Genomic DNA, 19,523 nt, shown 5'->3' with positions numbered 1-19,523 from the left:
GCATTCAGGATGGATGCATTCTTGTCTTTAAATACAACCTTGTTTTGAGTGTTGTCCTACGACGACACGGGGTTGACCTTTACATCTGCAACAAGCCATCAGTCTCCGTCGTCTGATGAAATGTAACGGCTGAATGCAAAAGGGCTTACATTCAGGTCTCAGCCTTGACGCGATGTACTTGTAACAACCCTTCCACATCCCCGAGACGGTCTCTATAGCATTTTCAATCTTGGCAAAATGGGCCCTACGGACGGTGTACAGTCTTTAGCATGGTCCGTCATCACAAAATCATAGTTGAAGAAGAGGAGCACTGAATTTTGGTTTCCACTAACATGTTGGCCGAGACAATCTCCTCGAACCCATCAGTATTGCCACGGGGTGATGAGATGTCGTCTGGATGAGGAGAGAATTCCAGTCCGTCCTGTTCTAAGAGGAGAGTGAAACGCTCGATTTTGGGTGATGGCATGATTTGGGATGAAGATGGTCAAAAGGACTAGATATAGGTGAATGAGTGAGAGTGAACACATAACAGCTTTACATGTCCTCATAATACGTATAGTTCTATTTGTATGCAGGTCTCACGAATATCTGTTGGATGAAATGACTTGCTCATCCCATTATCCCCTCGATGGAGTGCGTGTCAATCAGGGGTTAAAGGTGATTAACTCGGAAGGACCCCTTTCTGACGGTATACTGTCAAACCTCTCTGTTTGCTCAACCCCTGGCTGGATTTGTATCCATCACGGTCCCGCACTTGACATAATTCATCCTTGACTATCGTATCTTCGCAGTTCAACATGTTGCACATCATCAACAGAACTCTCATCCCGCTTTCTCATCGATCCCCATCTCCTTGGCATTTCTCGCCAACAGCTCATGCTCACTCTCTTCTACTTCTCTTTCTTTCTTAGATCGATATAGCAAGAAGCATTCTCGGAATGCCAGCGTGATGAGTACGAGCAGGATTATACCGAGTGCAGCTATCGTTACTATATTAATGAGAGGTCATTAATTAGCACAGTATGCCCCTTCAGGTGGCTACGCAGAAAAGATACACGTACGCTCAACTATGATCGTTAACCAACCTTCGAGGCATACAGATCCGTCCGAAGGGAGTGTGACTCCCGGTATGTGCTCTAACATTGTGAGTTGTATTGTAGTGTTATGATGGCAGGTGGTGTGTCAATTCAACCTGGAAGGGGCTAATTGCAATGAATCATAGTTATTGTGATGCTATAATGGCGAGCAATGTTATCAATTAAACTTGCAAGGGCGACTTATCCCTTCATTGGTATCAGGGTCACCACTGACTGCACCTTTGTCCCTGTCCTCCTTTATCATTCATTTCATCGTGTCATCAGTAGGTCGTCGCAAGTGATGATGACAAAAATCACCGATAGGCATAGGGAGATGGTGTGAAGTAAAGGGCAGAGCCTCTTCACAAGGTTCAGCTCCGAGCAACGATGTCCTCTGATCATATAACAGGTAGACCATGTATGCGAATTCTCGTTTACTTGTCAGATTTACATTGAGTTCATGATTGGATCCAAATACTATCTTTTTCTCCTTCTCCGCCTCCTCTTCATCCTCTTTGCCAACCTCCAAGAAAGCTTACTCTTCTTCACAAGCGCAATGCCCTCTTGCTGGTTGGCATTGTGCCGCATCATCCGAAGTACAACAAAGATGATGGACATCGCTATCTCAGCTACAATGAGGATCATAACCCATTCTGTTTGAGTATAACATGATTAGAGGTTGGACATCTTGAGAGTTGGTAAAGGTGAATGAAGAGCAAAGCGAACTCACTGATAATGGTATCCCATGTTGCCGAAGCTATACATGTTCGACCGTTGGTGGTCTCTATACCGTTTTCAGGTGAATTGAGATAATTTGACATTGTGTTGTATACATATCGTATGACATGGGAAAGTTTAGTAGATCGATTTAGAGAATCGTGATGGATGAGTGCCTATGAAACTGAAACGATTTTATCGGTAGAGTTTTAGGACTATTCAGCACACTCAAAAGAGGGTTGCAGCTGGCATCCTTTCAAGTTCGCACTTGACTCTGAGACGCGAGTTTCACTGCTGAGGTCCTATGGAGCTGTTGTCTCTGATGTACGAGCTACAATGTATGGGCCCCATGACATGCTTGCTTATAATCCTCGTTCTTCAAGTTTTGGTATTGTGGTAGGTAGTTTCCACGATGAAGGAGCTCGATACGACTGCTTTACACTGTTGCTTATAAGGTGTACCTTGCTCCACACGTGGAGAGAGAACACTCATAAGCGCCGATCTTCACGTACAGTACTCAGTCCAGAATTCCCAGGGGATTTTCAGGTCCTAGCGGTCCGTCTTTCCGGATAGGCATGGAAAGGTACCCCAATCAAGTTGGTTGATATGGCCTACACTTGGTAACAAGTGTCATACATACACAACCACGCCGGTGCTCGAATCTTTGTGCGATCCAGTACGATCATATCAGCCACTGACACCATTCCATCGGGCAAAGCTCGGTGATCCGCCCCCGGTTATCAGTCGTGTCAGAATGAGCTTACTAATCATTCTCAGCGATCGAGGGGGGTCCTTACATTCCGATCCGGTGCCTCAGTGGAATTAAGCTAAATTGCCCCTCATCGTCCCTTGAAAGAACAATAAAGAGTTGTGTAGATGTGGACGTATTAATTGCATAGAAAAATGTTGTTGCGTGTCTAACCACATGCGTGTATGCTGACAGCGCCGCGGCACCTATCAAACACCATGGATCTAGACCCCTCCCTAGATACTCACATCCCTCTGTTGATGTCAATGATTCTCACGCTTGGAACGTGCTTACCGTACAGCACTCACAACATAGAGATCGGGTCTGGACTGACTGACAATGATCGAAAGGTACTACTGCGCGTTCCTCAATCCATCATACACCTCCTTACTCGTCATGGGTATCAGATTCCCTCCTCGATTTTCCCGCTGCAGTCAGGTGATGGCACCCGCAAGAACCGGATGATCATTTCGTGTGAAAAGGTATAAAAGCCTGTCGTCAGGATCGAAACCTCAACTTCATTTCGATATCAACCCCCAACAACCTTGATCATATATCTACCTTTACAATGTTCGCTGGTGCTTTACTCGCTATCCTTCCTGCTCTTGGGCTCGTTTCAGCTTCTGCTGTCCCTCGAGCCGTATCAGGCAAATTGTCCCGTAAGAATCCTTTCTCCCTCTGCCATGCGTTGCATCTGGATGACTGACGATTACTGCTTCAGCCGCTTCCAACACCAACTTGTGTGTCACCGCTTCAAGCGCTACTGCTGGTGCCAGTGTCGGCTTGTAAGTCTCACCTGGTAGATATCGTGCTTCATAGCGTTGAGAACTGACCAAAAAAAAAAAAAAAACGCAGCGTTCAATGTGGTTCCAACCCCTCTCTCGAGGTCTTCCTCATCCCCAGCGCTTCAGTCTGGGCTACTTCCCAAGTGGCTCTTGAGTCAAACCCATCCCTCTGTCTCGATGGAGGTAGTAGACCAGAAGTTGGAAATACCGTGACCCTCGCTACTTGCGGAACCAACTCCAATGGTCAAATGCTCAGTAAATCAGAAGTGGGATTGATCTCTTTCCAGAACGGTAAGTCTATCCTACATCTTGATCACTTCTCCTGAGCTAAGAGTTTCCATTGGCATCTCAGCAAACTGCCTTCACAAGAAGAGCGATACTAAACTCGATATCCAAACTTGTTACACCATGGATGAGCCTCTTGTAAGTTCAGATGGTCTGTAATCAACATGATACTGATGAAGCTGTCAACACAGAAATTCGTTGTCGCCTAAGTGCTTGGGCACATCAATATCCACCATCAGAGATGAGAGGGATATGCATGGATCGCCTGAATAGTGATAATGTATGCCAAAAATCTACACTCTTTCCGAGATACTTTTTGTTCTACTTTGAGAGAACCATGTGTACGAGGAAAGGAATGCCCCGGTTTGAGGAATGCCAAGACCTCCTCCTGAGAGGTTCCCCTGAATGATCGAACCGATTGTCGTGATGGCTGTATCCGGTACGACACTACTTGTTGCGAGCGTGCCGACGTACGGCTCAGCTGAGGCTAGGGTGATGCTGTAAAATAGCGATATTGGAGATCGAGCCGTTCCCAGAGTCTTCTTTCACTTCGTCGAGGAAGATACTCAACAATTCATTTGCAAGGTGGTGCCACAATGAGATAAAGATGCGCAGACCCTCTTTACTCCTCGGGGGCATCCTTTCATGTACCCACAAATAGTATCTAAGGAAGACGCCTCCATTCAATACGTTGGAGGTTGGCAATCCCACAACGGATGTCCTCGTTGCAGAAATCGCTTCCCTTTGAACGTTTGAGATAGAGTTTGTTGCGACATTCGACCCCATCCCAAAGAGGTGAGTACTACCTTTGAATGATCCTTCGCGAGGCAGCTACCTTTCAACATCTTTGAGGCGTTTCAACGTTCTTTTATGAGCGAGATTCCTTGTTCCATCTTTGTTTCAGGCCTCGCAGGATCTCGCATCGAATGACAAAGCTCACGTCTCCAGGCTATAACTAGTCGAGCAGGTCGTGAGAAATCATGACTGTTCTGTTCATTCAGATATCGAAAAGCAAAAAGCATCGGGCTAAACGAAAGAGAACAAGACAAGTCATTCATTCAGAATACCAATTTCAATAATCGACTACAAAATCCATAATAATAACCCAATCGATTAGTCACCTAGCCTTTGACTGATATACTCATACAAACTTTGTCATGTTCGCCAGATCTCTGTTCGCCGTCCTTCCCCTTCTTGCGCTGGTCAGTGCCACTTCCACTTCCTCTCCAAACCGACTCGTCGAGAGACAAACAGGCGCATCAAGGATTCAAAGTAAGTCTCATTCTCGATGCGCATCACAATCTGTGCTTATCTCTGAGATATCTAGGCCTTACCCAAGAGAATCTCTGTGTCACAGTGATGGGTGGTCAACCCGTTGCGGGAGCTACGATCCAAATGTGAGTCTTCCCTTTATTGATACCAATGGGAGGGTCTGAGCTGACCATGTCACCCAGTGCGCACTGCTTCGACGACTCAGACCAGAACGCCTCTTTACAGAAGTTCACCTGTTCCGAAGCGGATGAAGGAGGTTTCCTGAGCATTGCCCTAGAGTGTTCCCCAAACCTATGCATTGACAGAGGAAGCGACGGTTCCGAGGACGGTAGTGGTCTCCAACTTCAGGAATGTATTGTCGGAACCTCATCCGCTCAAAAATGGCAACATGACGATACGCAGATTTTCTCTTACTTCGGTCCGTTGTCTTTGCCTTACCGACCTTGATAGGAGCTGGGGGATCTTGTGACTGACTCCTCTTTTGTAGATCAAACGCAGAAATGCCTTGACATTCAAGACGGATCACAACCCTACTACGTCGACGGAGAGCCTTATGGGAGCGAGAGATCACTTCAAACTTGGCCTTGCTTTGAGGGAAATACCAATCAGGTGAGCTTGTTCTTAATGGAAGGGACAAAAGAAGTGTACTAATCAGGTGACCTGTCGCGATTGCAGATGTGGAACCTTGTTCAAGCTTGAACAAAGTAAGGTGATTAGCGTTATGACCATGTCTGCTATGCATGTTTATTACGATGAAACAAACACCCAGTTCGGCTTGCCTATGCTGTGCTTTGACCCCTTGACCAACTGACACGGCGATCGAACTCCTTCCTTTTGGTGCCTAGCTAAGGTGTGCAGATGGAAGTGGCGTTCCCAATCCCGTATTTCGCGGTCATCCAGTACAAACCAACACAGACAGTAAACTTAAGCGCCGAGCATGTCATACTGATTTTCACCCGTTTGGGGTATTGGTCCATTCGAAAAGCCATTTGGGTGTATGCTCATGGCACCGCCTCTGAACACAAGGACTCCGTTTTGTTCGCTTGTCGTTTCGTTGTTTCGTTGATTGTTTGGTATACAGGGAAATGAGGATCTGAGGTGAGATCGTGGCCCCGAGCTCGCAAGTGTCCGAAAATCGATGGGCGATCCATATATAAATGGGTGAGATTTTTGAAACACCCAATATGGATCCCCACAATTCGGATCACTTACTATACTTATTTTTTTACTTCACCTTGTTTATCTTCACGCAACACTGCACAGTCTCACAATGTACAAAGCCGTGATTGCAATGCTGTCTATCGTTGGTGCTGTGGCCGCCATTGAAACCATCAGCCGTGAGCAACGATTCATTCAACAACTCCGGACGGTTCCCTCCTGACCCTCAGTATCCTGCTATAGCTCGATCCAGCGGAGATCTCTGTCTGACCGTCGCAGCAGACAAGCCCATAGCGGGTGCCAAAGTACAGCTGTGAGTGCTTTGTGCTTTGCGAATTGGTGTCGAACTTGAATTCGATCTGACCTTGATCAATCTTCGAAACTTTAGCGTCGAATGCGTCGAGCCATCCAGCACCAAAGCTGCATCGCAGAAATGGGAAGATGTAACGAGAGATGTCGGCGGACTACAAGCTATCGGCCTTGCAGGCGCAGAGAACCTATGTTTGGATCGTGGTGCCAATGAATCCAGCGGTGTGACCGTGCAGAAGTGCCTTGATCCGACTCCAGAGCAATTGTGGTCGTATCGTTCGGAAGGTACCCTCTATGCTTACTTTGGTGAGACTGCCTTCATATGTCCATTCTGCTGGAACACGAACCACAAGGCTGATCTGATGGATATGGCTCAATAGGTGATGAAAGGAGATGTCTTGAAGCTAGTGGTGAGGAGGTCGAGCTCGTAGCTTGCGAGGATAACAACGATCAACAAGTAAGTCAACGCGACAGTTTTGTATAATATGTCATAGGAGGATCTGGCTGACTGTACACGTACCGAGAAGGTATGGGATTTTCGCGCCGACGTTCCTTGGGCAGTGGTCAACGCTTTTGCACTCACGTCCAAGAATTGATTACTGGTTTAGGTCTTTCGTAGATCTCACGTAGATCTCAGCATGGTGTTCCTCTCGAGCCTGTAAGGCATAAATCTGCGTCTGAAGTATGTCATACTAGTTCTCACCCACAGTGCGAGATACAGTGGCATCTCTTTGCCAGTCAGCTCGATACATAGCCATATTGTGAAAACTACAAACCAAGTCCACTCCTAATCAAGGCCTTCAGACCTCAAGCCATAGCAAGAAGGATCCTTTCTGCTAATCCTGATTCAATCGACGGCATTGCTTGCCAATCATGGACCTTTCATCACCCCATTAATATCTATCTCATCCCTACAACAAGACAAAGGCGAAACGCCGATCCCTAAAGGCTGTGTATCTCATCAAAGTTTGAGATCGTCCCATCCTTTAATCAATTAATCAAACTCTAACTTTCATCTGTCGATCCCTTCAGCTCAAACCTTTATGAGTTGTATTAACGAGCAGTTCGAACAGCTTTACCCCCTCTTTACTGTACTTGCATAATGGTAGTGTTGGCTTGGATTCACAGCTTTCAACGACTTGCTCGTGTATCGATTTCCTGGGAGTTACTCGAGGGGTCCACAAGAGAAGGTATAAATACCGCTTTTGTCGAGGGGTATCTACAAGTCTTTCTTCATCAATTAACTAAGCAAGCAATCAAGTTTTACGATTATACAATTTACTCAGCAGTTGATTTGACTTATCAAGCCATCTTATAGCACTAATCAGCTTAACCGATATACCTCTTCGATCTTCTTTTGATTAATTTAGCAGTAATCGTTCGTTCTGACCTTACGAGATATCTGACTCAATTATCTCGACTGAACCAACGAGCCTCATCGAAGTATTCAACATGTTCGCCAAAGCCATCATCGCCATCTTACCTCTCCTCGCCGCTGTTCGTGCCACTCCAGTCGATATTGAGGTGAGACAAGACCAAGTAACTCAAATCCAGAAGATTCATCGTGAGTGATGACCAGTCCTCCTATCCCAGAGAGTTGACTGATCGTCGAAACATGGAATACAGCCAAGAGCGACGACTCCCTCTGTCTAACTTCCATGGGAGGTGCGCCCCTCGAAGGAGCCGCTGTCCAACTGTGAGTTACATTCCTTTCTTATCACGTCCCGCTGAGCGAGATCCTGACACATCGCCTGCACAAAGGGTCAAATGCTTCGAGCCCAACCACGAATTCTACGGTACCCAACTTTGGTCAGGTAAACCCCGGGGACCTCCCGAGCAGGGTTTCCTAGAAATCATGAACAGGTATGAAGCTCGACTACCCGAGAATAGAGGTCTGTGTTTATCTAGATCTGCCCCTACCTCCGAGGAGACCAAGAATCAAAACCCTGAGAGGGAGAATGGGACGGGGTTGAAGTTGGTCAAGTGTATTGAAGAGACCAATGGGGAGTCGCAGATGACTGAGTTTGATCATGTGGATGAGAGACAGATTTGGAAGGAGGATGAAGGGTTGGAACAGGTTTACAGTCCTACTGGTGGGTTTTGTCTTGCACTGTACAGTATTTTGACGAGTGATCCTGATCTGATCTCTCTCGATGGGGACGTTGTGTTCTTTTGACAGGTCCTAATGGTCAGACTCACCTTTGTTTGGACCTTGACGAGAAGTCTCAACATGAGGACGGGGCACCTTATGGATTTGAGAGGAAGTTGCAAATTTGGGTCTGCTCCGATCCTGCTGCTGCCAACCAAGTGAGTCATTCCTAGTCCTACATGCGAAGTTCTGAACAAACAGCGAACGGTCGGATTGATTGTTGACGATCCTGCAACCAGGCTTGGACCTTAACCAATGCTTGATTAGCATTTCACATGGATGCTCCACAGAACATAAATCTTCAGTCAGTCTGATCGTCTCATCTCCTCCTTTCCCACCCTGCCATCAATAAAAACATATTCACAACTCGTATTGTTGTACTATTACATGCATATCATCTATGTGTACAGCTTGTCTACGTGAACGTCAAATTGTCACATGGGGCATCACAACGCTCATCATTAAACATATCCATCTTGATTTGGTCGTTTGGTCATTTGACCGGTGATGTCTTCAATGATTACTGCCAATTCCCTTGCCCCTGTCCCTGCCATCCCATCCCACCTTGATTCTGGTTTTGCGGATTACCTTGTCCTGGTCCCTGCCCCTGACCTTGTTGGTGCTGAGCATTGTACCCACCCATGTTCATCATGTTCATCGGATCGAACCCCCCTCCAAAAGGCATCCCCATCCCCATGCCCATACCCATAGGCATCTGCATGGGCATCTGCATTGGCATACCCATACCCATCCCCATAGGCATCTGCTGGAAGTTTCCAGGTTGTCCATTATTGACTCCCATCCCGACGTACGGAGGACCACCAAAAGGCATCATACCCATCATGTTCATGCCCATGGGATTCATCATACCCCCGCCGACAAAGGGGTTGAACCCCTGCATACCCATATTCTGCTGCTGCTGCTGCTGTGGAGGGGGAGGACGTGGTCGATTGTGATTGTTGGGTCTGAATCCCGCTGAACCGGGATTGGGACTCGGTCTACCTCCTGTGGTATTTGGTGTGAGGTTTCCCGTACCACCCCCACCGGGTAGGTTTCTAGGACGTCTCTGAGGCGATTTCGGACGGAGAGAGTCAATCTCCGTGTGGTATGGTAGAATTGGTCTACCGTCTGATTCTGGAACCATCGTGGGATATACTGTATGGTCGAAGGGTTGGACCTGTTCTTCTGATGTGGAGGTTTCTGGGAGTGGGATGGTGGACGCTGTCACCCATCCTTTACGGGGATTGGGGGACGTAGGGAATAGCTCGAGTCGACGAGTACCGAGGCAGAAGTTCTCGATGAGGGTGTAAAGGTATGGTGGGAAGGCGGGAGAGTCAGGTTCTGCGATGTAGGTAGGAATATCAGCAAGGGCGTTCATGATGTCAAAAGTGTGAAATCAGAAAGCAGATATGGATGTTTGACATCATTAGTTGCACTTTATGGCACTGTAGACAAGAAAGCGAGGTGAACGTAGAGGTGCTTAGAAGCCCGAGTACTCACCATCTTCACCTTCCCAGATCATCACATCCGTATCGACATTACAATGCACGGACCGCATATCCGTCGATCGTCTGACCGTCCCTCTTATACCCATAAGACAGTGCTCCTTCTGACTTGCAAAGAGCGATCCATTCTCCACCTTCCTCTTTCTGGTACCAGCTGAATGATCTTCGGTACCATCTGCCTTGAGGTTGATATCCGATTCTTTCCCATCCCCTTTTCCCGGTCCCGGTTCGACATCCTCTTCATTCCCTTGAGTGCGATCTCCACCTTCACCCCCAGACATCACCCCCTGACCCGAAGAAAGAGAAAGCTTATTCGTCTTAACCCAAACTATATCCTCCGCCCTCCTAAACCCCCATTTCGCAAAACATTCCCTCCCCCTTTCCAATCCCTCATTATCTCCCCTCCCCACCCACAGAAAAACAAACGACGGGTCGGAAGATATTTGCCTGATCGGTAGATTCGAGGTTTCCTCCCATGATGATATCAAGGGATTGATCAATATAACGTCGAATTTGTTGGTTCCCAATGCAGACTGAATGGCCGAAGGAGCGATGGAAGGAAGTTGGGTGTAGAGGGGTGGGTGGGAATGAGTGGAGACGAGGGTGGATTTGAGGGTCATGAGTTTCTTGAGGGCTGGGTATCTGGTATAACGGGTCAGTTGAGGGAACTTCTGTCATATTGCTTTATGATGATGGATAGCACCACCATATCCCACATAAAGATGTATTCGAGGCTATTTCAAAGAGTAACGACTAGTTACTCACTCTTCACAGATCTCTTCGTCCTTCGCTCCCAATATGAAATTACTCCCCACCTCCTCCCTCCCTCCCCTCCCAAACCAAGCTGCATAATCGTTCCTAACAGTATCCTCCTCTTTCACATAATTCAGCACCTTCTCCTTACTCGGTACGTTATCCTCATGCACTATATCTGTAGCATGTCTGGAGTTGGCCAGAGATCGTATCTCTACTTGAGCAGGGAAGGTATGTGAGGGATCGATGAGTTTACGTCGTTTGGTTTGACGGTCTAGGATGTCTTGCAGGAATGTTGAATGAGACGATAGTGCTGTGGTCATCGTGTACTAGTACTATCCGTTCACATCGTCTGAAGTGGTATCGTATTGACGTTGATCCCAGGATTTGATAAGACAGTGTGTACGTAGCTTTCGTACAGGTGGCCTTTGGTACTAGATCGAAGAAGTCGACAAGTGCAGTGCTCGGATTGTCGGCTCGAAGACGAAGATCAAGTTGACAAAGTGGAGGTTCAAGTCATCCTCGTCACCGCAATTGATGCAGAAATACCAGTACCAATACTATACATCTAATCTCACATCGCATTCCATCTCATAAAGCATCAATCATACACATTGATAAGGCGACTAACACTATATACACATCATCACTCCCTTCTTTCTCATATGGATATCTCATAATATAGTATTAACAAATCACGATATACACAAATATCAGACCAACCCCTATCAATCGGTATATCATGACCATCAGACCAAGTCAGGAATCGCGGCCTCTGTATTTCATCAGAAAAATCAGCATCAAGTCCTTCTCCTTGTGCCTTGGTCTCAGACCCCAATCTCTTCATTGAACGTAAAACAAGACAGCACAGTAAAGGGAAAAAAAGAGCAATGGCAGCCAAAAACACCCCACTCACTTAGTGACCACAGCCCATCCCTCCCCCGCTTCAAAATCCCCCGGATCCTCATCATCCAACAACGGCGACTTGGGGGACCGTCTCGCAGATAATCTCTTAGAAAGCGACGAAGAGGGTTTAATAGCTTGCGGAGTAGCTTCCAAATCCTCCTCCCCATCTTCCTCCACATCATCACCCCTAGTCAAAGAAGAAGGGGTGGTGAGATCCTGATCGACTGATAATCTGGAAGTATGGCCTTTTAGTGATTTCGATTTACCAGGGATATTGGCAATAGGCGTAGTAGGATATTGACCTCGTACTTCAATCTCCCCTGACGAGTTGCTCTCCCCTGAATCTTTCCTTTCAGGTTGTTCCGTTTGCGAAGTACCACCAACCCCACTACCAGAACCAGGAGACCCAGCGTTGGCGAAAGAACCTTTTTGAGGAGTATTGACAGGGGACGAAACGTGTACTTCCACTCTTGGTTTATCCTCGTCCGGAACGTCTGGAAATGATTTCAAAAAATTCCCATCGATCGGAGTGGTCATTCCACTATTCCCGCCAGGGGTCACACCAGGTATATCAAGTTCGACAGGTGTGGAGATGGGGTCTTCGACGTCTGGGTCGGCAGTCGGCGGATCAGGGAATGACGGTGCCAATTCTGCTGTGCCTGCGGGTTGAGATTGAGATTCCCCTTCTGCGACTGGGTCCGGAACGATATGTTCCTTGGCGGAGTAGAACGGTTCGTCAGCTGAAGCAGGCTGAGAGATAGGTGCAGGTTCTATATCAAGTTGTTTAGGTGCAGAAGGTGTAGATGTGATTTCGTTTTTCAATACTTCAGCTCCGATCGCAGAGACAGGTGGTTGATCGGTCTTGGTCTCGAGTTCTGAGGCATCTATGTTGATTGGTTCTTGCTTGGGCGTAGACGGGGAATCAGCCTGCGTTTCGGTCTCGGAAACGGGGTTCGGCTTTGATTGTTCTTCCGCACCAGCTTCTGCGTCCGCGTTGACAGGTGTAGGAGGAACTTCCACGTCGGTTGGTTGGGTGTGCTCGGCGATATCATCCGCAACTGAGGATGACACCTCGATAGGATCGACGTCTTGGCTGGTCTCCTCACCAGTTTCAGCAGCAGTCGGCGAAGGTTCAGCCTCATCCTTCAGTGTCTCATCCGCTGCTTCTGTCTTTTCGTCTATCTCACTTTCATTTTCCTTTTTCTCTTGATCGTCCTTCTCAACTTCTGCGACGGGTCTAGCAGCTTCTTGCAAGGTAGGTTTCTTTTCCTCAGGCTTGTACGGATCCTTCTTCGCCGAACTGGAATCATCTCCCTTGTAGGTAGGATTGATTAAATCCGGATCATTATTCTTCGGTTGTGCTTTACCATCATCTTGATCATGCTGCTCATCGCTCGATCCTCTTTCTTTCGGTACATCTTCCTCTTTCTGCTGGATGCTATGATCATCATCAACCGAGAATGTACTACCAGGTTGGAACTTCTTATCTCCACCCTCCTTCACTTCCATCTCGCCCGGTCCAACATAGACAGTTTGTTCCTTCTCGTTGATCCCACCCGTATAATTACTGATATCTTGAGACTCCTCTTCTCCAGGTTCGATCACCTGATCGGCAGTTTCGATATCCTCCATCCTCTGTCCCGCCTCCCCACCTTGTTCCTTCACCTCGTCCTTTGGTATATCATGTTCAGCAAGGTTTTGGGTGTAGGTATCCCCAACCATCGCATTGGCAGGTACAGCCATTCCAACGTCTTGAGAAGGTTGTTCAGGAGGTCCAGATTCTACTCTGCTCTCATCCCCTGCTGCACCGAGTTTACCAGCTTTCAGATCGTCCAAATCTGGTGCACTGTTGGGATCAGACTTGTGGGTGGAATGGTATGAATCAGGCTGAGCTTGAGATTTCTCATCTGCTTCGTGAGTGGTTTCTTTGGGAGCAGGTGATAATTTGCCGGCTTTGAGATCAGCAAGATCAGATGCGAGGTTGGGGTTATCCTCGGTCTTGGTGGTGGGTTCTGACTTGAGATCCTCTTCGATAGGCTCACCCCGTTCAGATATATTGCTTACATCGTCTGGGACGTCTGCGGAAGAGGATTCCTCGGAAACGATTACACTCTCAGGTAAATCGCTACGGTTCTCCACTGGCAATTTCTCCTTAGGTGGTTCAGGTGTCAATTCCTTATCTTCATTTTCAGCTTTTTTCACTTCTAAATTCTCCAGTCTAATGCCCAGCTCCTCAACATCATTGTCCCCCAATACACTCCCTTCGCCTACTACACTACCCTCACCTACTACACTTCCTTCTCCCAATTCTCTTCGTGCGGCTCTAGGTGTCCCGATGGGTGTCGATACCCCACTAACATCTTGCATCATTTGCGTTTCCTCTTCACTGCCTCTTGAAGCAGTTGCAAGCGAAGATGAGATGGACGGGGCGAAGGATTTACTGTTCGATGATTGTTGAGAAAGACCTCGTACCATTGGGTTGACAGCTACTCCCGCTGCATTGGCAGTAGCCAGCTTGAGATTCGGCGCCACCAGGTCATATTCCGGTGCAGGAAGGGGAGGAGTGCCAGTAGCGAGAGGAGTTGAGGGGACCGACAAGGATAATTCAGATACAGTATCTCCAGCTTCTGCTCTGGTCGAAGACGGCGTATGAGCACCAGGCTCATCCAAAGTGGGTAACGAAGCAGCAAGCAAAGACGGCGGAATACCTGCTCCGGGTGAAGTAGGGGGTGAAGATGATCTGGAGGTTATCGGTGAATTCGAAGATTCCAACGTTGCTGCGCTGGAATCGATAGATCCTGATGGACTGGCTGACCTCGCTCCTGCAGGTACAATACCGGTAGAAGTTTTAGGAATGGTGGCTGAAGAAGGGGTACTGCCCGAATTGGATGAACCGGTAGATTGATTTTGGAGGTACGCCTGATTATTATTCCCCATACTTGGAATCCTATTTCCTATCAGACCCCTATTCTCTGAGATCCGTCTGTTCCCCACTGGATGACCCCCACCACCTGAATTGATCATCCCTGCGCTCTTGGGATCTAAACTTGGTATTCTATTTCCGATTAATCCACCTCGGCTGACGGAGGGTTGAGAGTGTGGGAATTGACTTTTAGGGACTGGGGGTGGTGCAGAGGGGTTATTGAACTTGGCGATTCTGTCTTTGAGTGATCCAGAGACGATACGAGCCTGAGGTTGGCCAGAGGGGGAGGAGGAACGTGAGTTGCCGGATGGTGGGGTTAGTGAGTCGTCGGGCCTGATAATAGAGCGTTAGAAGTGGCAAGAGGATCGAGCATGGTTGACCCACATTTTGATGAGGTCTTATACTTTTGTTGGGGTCATGGACTGGTTAGGTGTGATAGATGCGCTGTAAAGTCGTGTTCCTGTCTGTCCAATCCAACTTTTGTCATTCAGCATCCGCTCGTGGTTTGTGCGCGTCGCGTGACTCACCTGGCTCGACGTGTTACCAACGATTTGCTGCTAGTTGATCTTCTAGTGCCGTTTTATGTAGGTATGGTCGTGTCGATATGAGTGAATGCGTATCCAGGATGCTTTTTTGTTCTATGTATGAAAGGTGTGCTGTTATGGTGAGAGAAGAGAAGACGAAGATCTAACGAATATAAAGTTTCTTTGTACTATCTACTCGTATTGCTTTGTTGGTGCGTATCTCTATGACGATGGCACAAGATGAAACAACAGTAATCCTTACGTAATATTTTATGCTTTCTCACGGTAGCATCTCCCCTCGACGCGTAGCCATTCGAGTAAACAATGAAAGATGCATATGGGCCAGTGAAAAGGTAAAATCAACATCATCAACATCATGGAGATCAACTGTACATACACCTAGCATCATATACTTATACATCCCATCATAAATCCTCGACATGGGTCTCCAAAGAACCCCACCCCACCGCTCACAGCCCCTCCCATCCGTATCTCCCGCTCCCCCTCCTTCAGCTCCAGCTCCTACACCTCAACCGGAACCCGCTACTCAACATACCGAAGCGGTGGACATACCAAGACAAGTTGAACCCGACAGAACGACCATCTCAAACATATCAGATTCAAAGGCTTTTATCCCTCGACACCCAGGTGTGATGCGTACCCCACCTCCGGAGTCATCGACTCAAGCCATACCAATGTCCCAGGGGAGGGTCGAACATGTTGATGAGCGACCCATCCGACCTGCCCCCATCCCACGTCCAGAAGAACCCATGAACGTGGACGTACCCCAGCTACAGTCCGAGATGGTGGTTGAAGATGATATATCGGTAGAACAGCAGATGACCATCGAGCCTGAACATAGTCCTGAGAACCACACATCTCACGAAACGATGGACATTGATGTTCCACTCCAACAACAACAGCAAAGATCAACCACCCCTCCTCCTCAGGCCGAAGCTGGACCATCGACCTATATACCACCTACCACCCCATCATCTCAAACGACTAGACCGAAAACACCAAGATCAAGACGAAAGACGATGGAACCTCTCCCTTCACCTCCTCGGATCTTACCGATAGAAGAGGATGAGTATCAGTTCGGAAGGAGGTATCAGTTGACGATGGAGACGCTTGAGAGGGCTGTCAAAGCTGGTGCGCAGAGGTGGACGTGAGTTGTTTGAGCTGATGTCACGGTGTCAAACATGAATATCCCAGCACGCACATATCTTCGAAAAGAGACATACAATCTTTCTAGCCATGTCATGATCTCTAGGCTGTCCTCTACTTCCTACTTATCGTCATGCCATGAAAAGGACGATGCTGATACTCCTTCTTCCGTACCACAGCGCAGACCACCTCAGAGGATGTTTCCCACAACTAACCAAAGAGTTGGGTAAACCAATGGAAGATGTATGTATGGCAGCAAGTCAAAGTATGCGTAATAATATACTTGTAAGTCACTTGCCCTCTTCATCTCTAGTGTTGTTCGATACTGACAGATGACCTATGATCTAGGCAAGCGCACAGTCTTTGATGGAGCATTATAAAGTCGGACCGGCATTAAGAGCAATCGACGAGGTCGATAAGGACGCTAAAGATTATAGGAGGTTGAATCCGCCTGAGTCGGAGGGTGGGAAGATGGGTAGACCGGATGCCTGGAGGTGAGTCATGCTATCTTATTTGAACAGTGAACGGAGTGTGTGGCGAGGTTTACGAAGATGTCTGATGGACGAGGCATGCTCATTTGATATCATCTTTTATATAGACCCGACGTATCTCCCAATGCACTTACCATAGCATCCGTATTGCCAGTATACGACGAGTCATATTCCAAACTCCGAGAAGAGTATTCAGAGGTGAGCATCACGATTTTCTTCCACATTCGGATTTGATTGCTGATTACAAGATTTTCATTTGGTAGCTACATAAATACTGTTCCGAAAAATACAAAACCCTAGTTGAGAAGCAAAACCAGCTCAGCGAGTTGGAGAATGGAGTGTCGGATGGTGTGATTGAGTTGGAGAAGGTATGTCCATCCTCCTCAATTATCACATGTCCTTAAAAACACCCCTTGTTCATCTAAGGCGAATTGATGTTTGAAGGTATGATCGACATGGAGCTGATCTTGGTTGTGAATGTTTAGACTATACAGATCCTGGATAATCTGCCTATGGAGGATATGATGATTTGGACGGAATCGGCTGAAACCAAGTTGGAGACCAGGGCGCCGGAGCAGATACAATAATCTAACTAGATTACCGGTATAGATATTTTGCAAATGCGCTTCATCAGGTCTTCACTCATTCTTGGGTTATCAGGGTGAGGTAGATTGTACTTGTATTTTAGAGGTGTTGATGTATTTTACTCTAAACAAATGGTGAGATCGCATTCTAAGTGTGTGTGTTCATACCCTACTGCTATCTGTACCTTGAAAATTATCGCCTCTCCTCTTTCAATCAAGCGGTGAGAGCAAGTACTACCGATGGAGCGTCGTACATTCGACTTTGAATGATCCTTCATTTCACTACGCTCTACAACAAATCTACGATGTTTGTCTCGCACACGATGTATAGCCATTCACTCCACTGAACCTGCCACCTTCGTATACCTTCTGTGACTTGTCCTACTATCCTTGTCTACTTGTTATGCCATAACAGAGTCTTGAGCGATGTCCAAGCTTCAGAGTCGTGGTACAGGTAACCTAGTGATCAAACCGATCCATCAGCTCGAGCAGTTCTCCCATATACTCGTCCAAGGCGTATTAGCATGATGCCTCGATTTGTCCCTCCTCGATGAGTGTCATAATAACAAAAGTACATCGACCAGTCCACCAGTCTATCTCCTTCAGAGATATCTACACTCACGCATACTATTCCCCATCCCAGGCTGGATCCTCTCCCCCCTATGCCTGAACATATACATCACCCCCGCCCAACTCAGCGCACTGACAATCGCAAATGGAAGCTGCGAAGGAGGGATGGGTTTAGGGTTCGCCTGTGGAGAGGTGAGGGAGGGTAAGGGGTGTTTCAGGGGGGAGATCGGTGTGGAGGGTTGGTGTGTTGAGGAGGTGGTGTAGAGTCTGGGAAGGAGGGAGAGGAGGACTCGGGACATTACGTATAGGACGATTTGCTCGTTTATCTACGACCCAGCGGAGCAAGGTCGAGACGAAGAGGACGAAGGGACGGAGGTTGAGGTCGAGACGGATAAGGGGAAGGGAGGCATGGATGATCAGCGTGTTAGCTTGATGCATGTGACTCCCACTGAGCTTGACGTATAGACGTGATAGTACGAATTTGAAATAGCACACTCACCGGCGTCCTCTCTCCAAACACCCACCATCCCCCCAAACCCCCAGCAAAAAACGTATCCAAATCTCTCTCTTTACCCCCATTCAGCTTTTTCTGCAAGAGCAATAAGACTTTGTATATCGTCACGAACTTGCATAGGTTCATGGCGTGAGTTCGAGTAGCTGTGAATATACCTTTTATCTTGGCTGGCCACCTGTGTATTTCAATTTGCATCAATACCTGGAAACAAGGATGATGCGGGTCGGGACGTACGGTTTATGAGAGAATAGTAAAGTCATGACCAAAGCATGTGGGAATCCTGCCCATTTTCATATGACCATAGAAGGCTTCAATCAGTACAAGCCAATCTTCAGTGCCAGAGAAGCGATAACATACGGATCTTCACTCCGTACACCAAGCCGTTCCTTGCGCCCTTCAATACTGCCAGAAGCTCCTGGTTGGCAGGACTACGAGATGGATACTCATCAGCCAATACTCATCATATCTGGCCGTTTGTTCAGATGGGACTCACTTCATCAGGAATTGTTGTATGGCCGACATGATGGCGTTCTTCGAGCGATGCGGATCCGCGTAAACAACGTAGAATCAAGATAGAATAGTACAGCAAGTGCTTATTCGGCACACAAGATCGATGGTGGGCGATTCGATTGAGCTGAAGGACAGTAGGCGATACTTGTTGAATTGTTGAAGAGGTGTCTTTGGTGATACTGCTACTATAGCTGGTGATCAATCCTACTGAATCAATCTCATTTCGAATCTTTGTGATCACGTCGCAGACATTCAAGCTCTAAAACCACAGTTACTCTTACCGGTTAAATCGAGTGGGACTATACCCGGATGACCACATCTGTCAAGGTGTTGATTGTTGCGTCGCTCTCTCTTCTCTCCAACTCTCTTTCTCTTGTGGTTATATCGTGCATATCTATATATGGTAAAACACAAGGCCAACAGTCTGTTGATATCGCAGTAGAGTAGACGAGTCTCTATGAGGAGTGCTGTGTCTTGCAGTGATGGTACAACACGTGTATTACCTTCAAAAGTAGATCAATCGAGTTAATGAGACAGTTGATATGGCCGACGGGCTCTCGGACCTTCTGCAAGCAAT

At 47.4% G+C, this 19,523-nt stretch overlaps 10 protein-coding genes across 10 annotated transcripts; 5 read left to right on the top strand and 5 right to left on the bottom strand.

Annotated features, from left to right (window-relative positions):
* Window positions 1–56: 56 nt before the first annotated feature.
* Window positions 57–466, bottom strand: I302_106245 (uncharacterized protein; the record flags this gene model as incomplete). The annotated part of the gene is made up of 3 exons (XM_019191989.1): window positions 57–85; window positions 150–244; window positions 333–466. 3 exons carry the CDS (start codon window positions 464–466, stop codon window positions 57–59), a joined length of 258 nt encoding a protein of 85 aa, XP_019046619.1.
* Window positions 467–822: 356 nt separating this feature from the next.
* Window positions 823–1,143, bottom strand: I302_106244 (uncharacterized protein; the record flags this gene model as incomplete). The annotated part of the gene is made up of 2 exons (XM_019191988.1): window positions 823–989; window positions 1,062–1,143. The coding sequence occupies 2 exons, from the start codon at window positions 1,141–1,143 to the stop codon at window positions 823–825; spliced, it is 249 nt and encodes an 82-aa protein (XP_019046618.1).
* Window positions 1,144–3,109: 1,966 nt separating this feature from the next.
* I302_106243 (uncharacterized protein) lies at window positions 3,110–3,820 on the top strand (the record flags this gene model as incomplete). The annotated part of the gene is made up of 5 exons (XM_019191987.1): window positions 3,110–3,200; window positions 3,263–3,326; window positions 3,397–3,617; window positions 3,679–3,749; window positions 3,803–3,820. The coding sequence occupies 5 exons, from the start codon at window positions 3,110–3,112 to the stop codon at window positions 3,818–3,820; spliced, it is 465 nt and encodes a 154-aa protein (XP_019046617.1).
* A 948-nt stretch (window positions 3,821–4,768) lies between these two features.
* On the top strand, window positions 4,769–5,582 carry I302_106242 (uncharacterized protein; the record flags this gene model as incomplete). Its single annotated transcript, XM_019191986.2, has 5 exons — window positions 4,769–4,883; window positions 4,939–5,008; window positions 5,066–5,301; window positions 5,371–5,492; window positions 5,559–5,582. The coding sequence occupies 5 exons, from the start codon at window positions 4,769–4,771 to the stop codon at window positions 5,580–5,582; spliced, it is 567 nt and encodes a 188-aa protein (XP_019046616.2).
* A 571-nt stretch (window positions 5,583–6,153) lies between these two features.
* Window positions 6,154–6,946, top strand: I302_106241 (uncharacterized protein; the record flags this gene model as incomplete). The annotated part of the gene is made up of 5 exons (XM_019191985.1): window positions 6,154–6,220; window positions 6,285–6,354; window positions 6,430–6,656; window positions 6,731–6,807; window positions 6,878–6,946. 5 exons carry the CDS (start codon window positions 6,154–6,156, stop codon window positions 6,944–6,946), a joined length of 510 nt encoding a protein of 169 aa, XP_019046615.1.
* Window positions 6,947–7,802: 856 nt separating this feature from the next.
* On the top strand, window positions 7,803–8,762 carry I302_106240 (uncharacterized protein; the record flags this gene model as incomplete). Its single annotated transcript, XM_019191984.1, has 5 exons — window positions 7,803–7,914; window positions 7,977–8,046; window positions 8,112–8,443; window positions 8,530–8,657; window positions 8,739–8,762. The coding sequence occupies 5 exons, from the start codon at window positions 7,803–7,805 to the stop codon at window positions 8,760–8,762; spliced, it is 666 nt and encodes a 221-aa protein (XP_019046614.1).
* Window positions 8,763–9,019: 257 nt separating this feature from the next.
* I302_106239 (uncharacterized protein) lies at window positions 9,020–11,080 on the bottom strand (the record flags this gene model as incomplete). The annotated part of the gene is made up of 3 exons (XM_065870236.1): window positions 9,020–9,840; window positions 10,000–10,646; window positions 10,770–11,080. 3 exons carry the CDS (start codon window positions 11,078–11,080, stop codon window positions 9,020–9,022), a joined length of 1,779 nt encoding a protein of 592 aa, XP_065726308.1.
* Window positions 11,081–11,669: 589 nt separating this feature from the next.
* On the bottom strand, window positions 11,670–15,080 carry I302_106238 (uncharacterized protein; the record flags this gene model as incomplete). The annotated part of the gene is made up of 2 exons (XM_019191982.2): window positions 11,670–14,919; window positions 15,010–15,080. The coding sequence occupies 2 exons, from the start codon at window positions 15,078–15,080 to the stop codon at window positions 11,670–11,672; spliced, it is 3,321 nt and encodes a 1,106-aa protein (XP_019046612.2).
* A 470-nt stretch (window positions 15,081–15,550) lies between these two features.
* I302_106237 (uncharacterized protein) lies at window positions 15,551–17,355 on the top strand (the record flags this gene model as incomplete). Its single annotated transcript, XM_019191981.1, has 6 exons — window positions 15,551–16,278; window positions 16,457–16,562; window positions 16,626–16,771; window positions 16,876–16,966; window positions 17,032–17,136; window positions 17,254–17,355. The coding sequence occupies 6 exons, from the start codon at window positions 15,551–15,553 to the stop codon at window positions 17,353–17,355; spliced, it is 1,278 nt and encodes a 425-aa protein (XP_019046611.1).
* A 391-nt stretch (window positions 17,356–17,746) lies between these two features.
* Window positions 17,747–18,958, bottom strand: I302_106236 (uncharacterized protein; the record flags this gene model as incomplete). Its single annotated transcript, XM_019191980.1, has 6 exons — window positions 17,747–17,811; window positions 17,975–18,248; window positions 18,422–18,611; window positions 18,671–18,716; window positions 18,794–18,864; window positions 18,930–18,958. 6 exons carry the CDS (start codon window positions 18,956–18,958, stop codon window positions 17,747–17,749), a joined length of 675 nt encoding a protein of 224 aa, XP_019046610.1.
* Window positions 18,959–19,523: the final 565 nt, after the last annotated feature.

This window comes from Kwoniella bestiolae, chromosome 4 (assembly GCF_000512585.2).
Source record: "Kwoniella bestiolae CBS 10118 chromosome 4, complete sequence".
NCBI classification, from domain to species: domain Eukaryota; kingdom Fungi; phylum Basidiomycota; class Tremellomycetes; order Tremellales; family Cryptococcaceae; genus Kwoniella; species Kwoniella bestiolae.
Note: the sequence above shows the minus strand (reverse complement) of the source record. Positions and strands in the feature narration are given on the sequence as shown.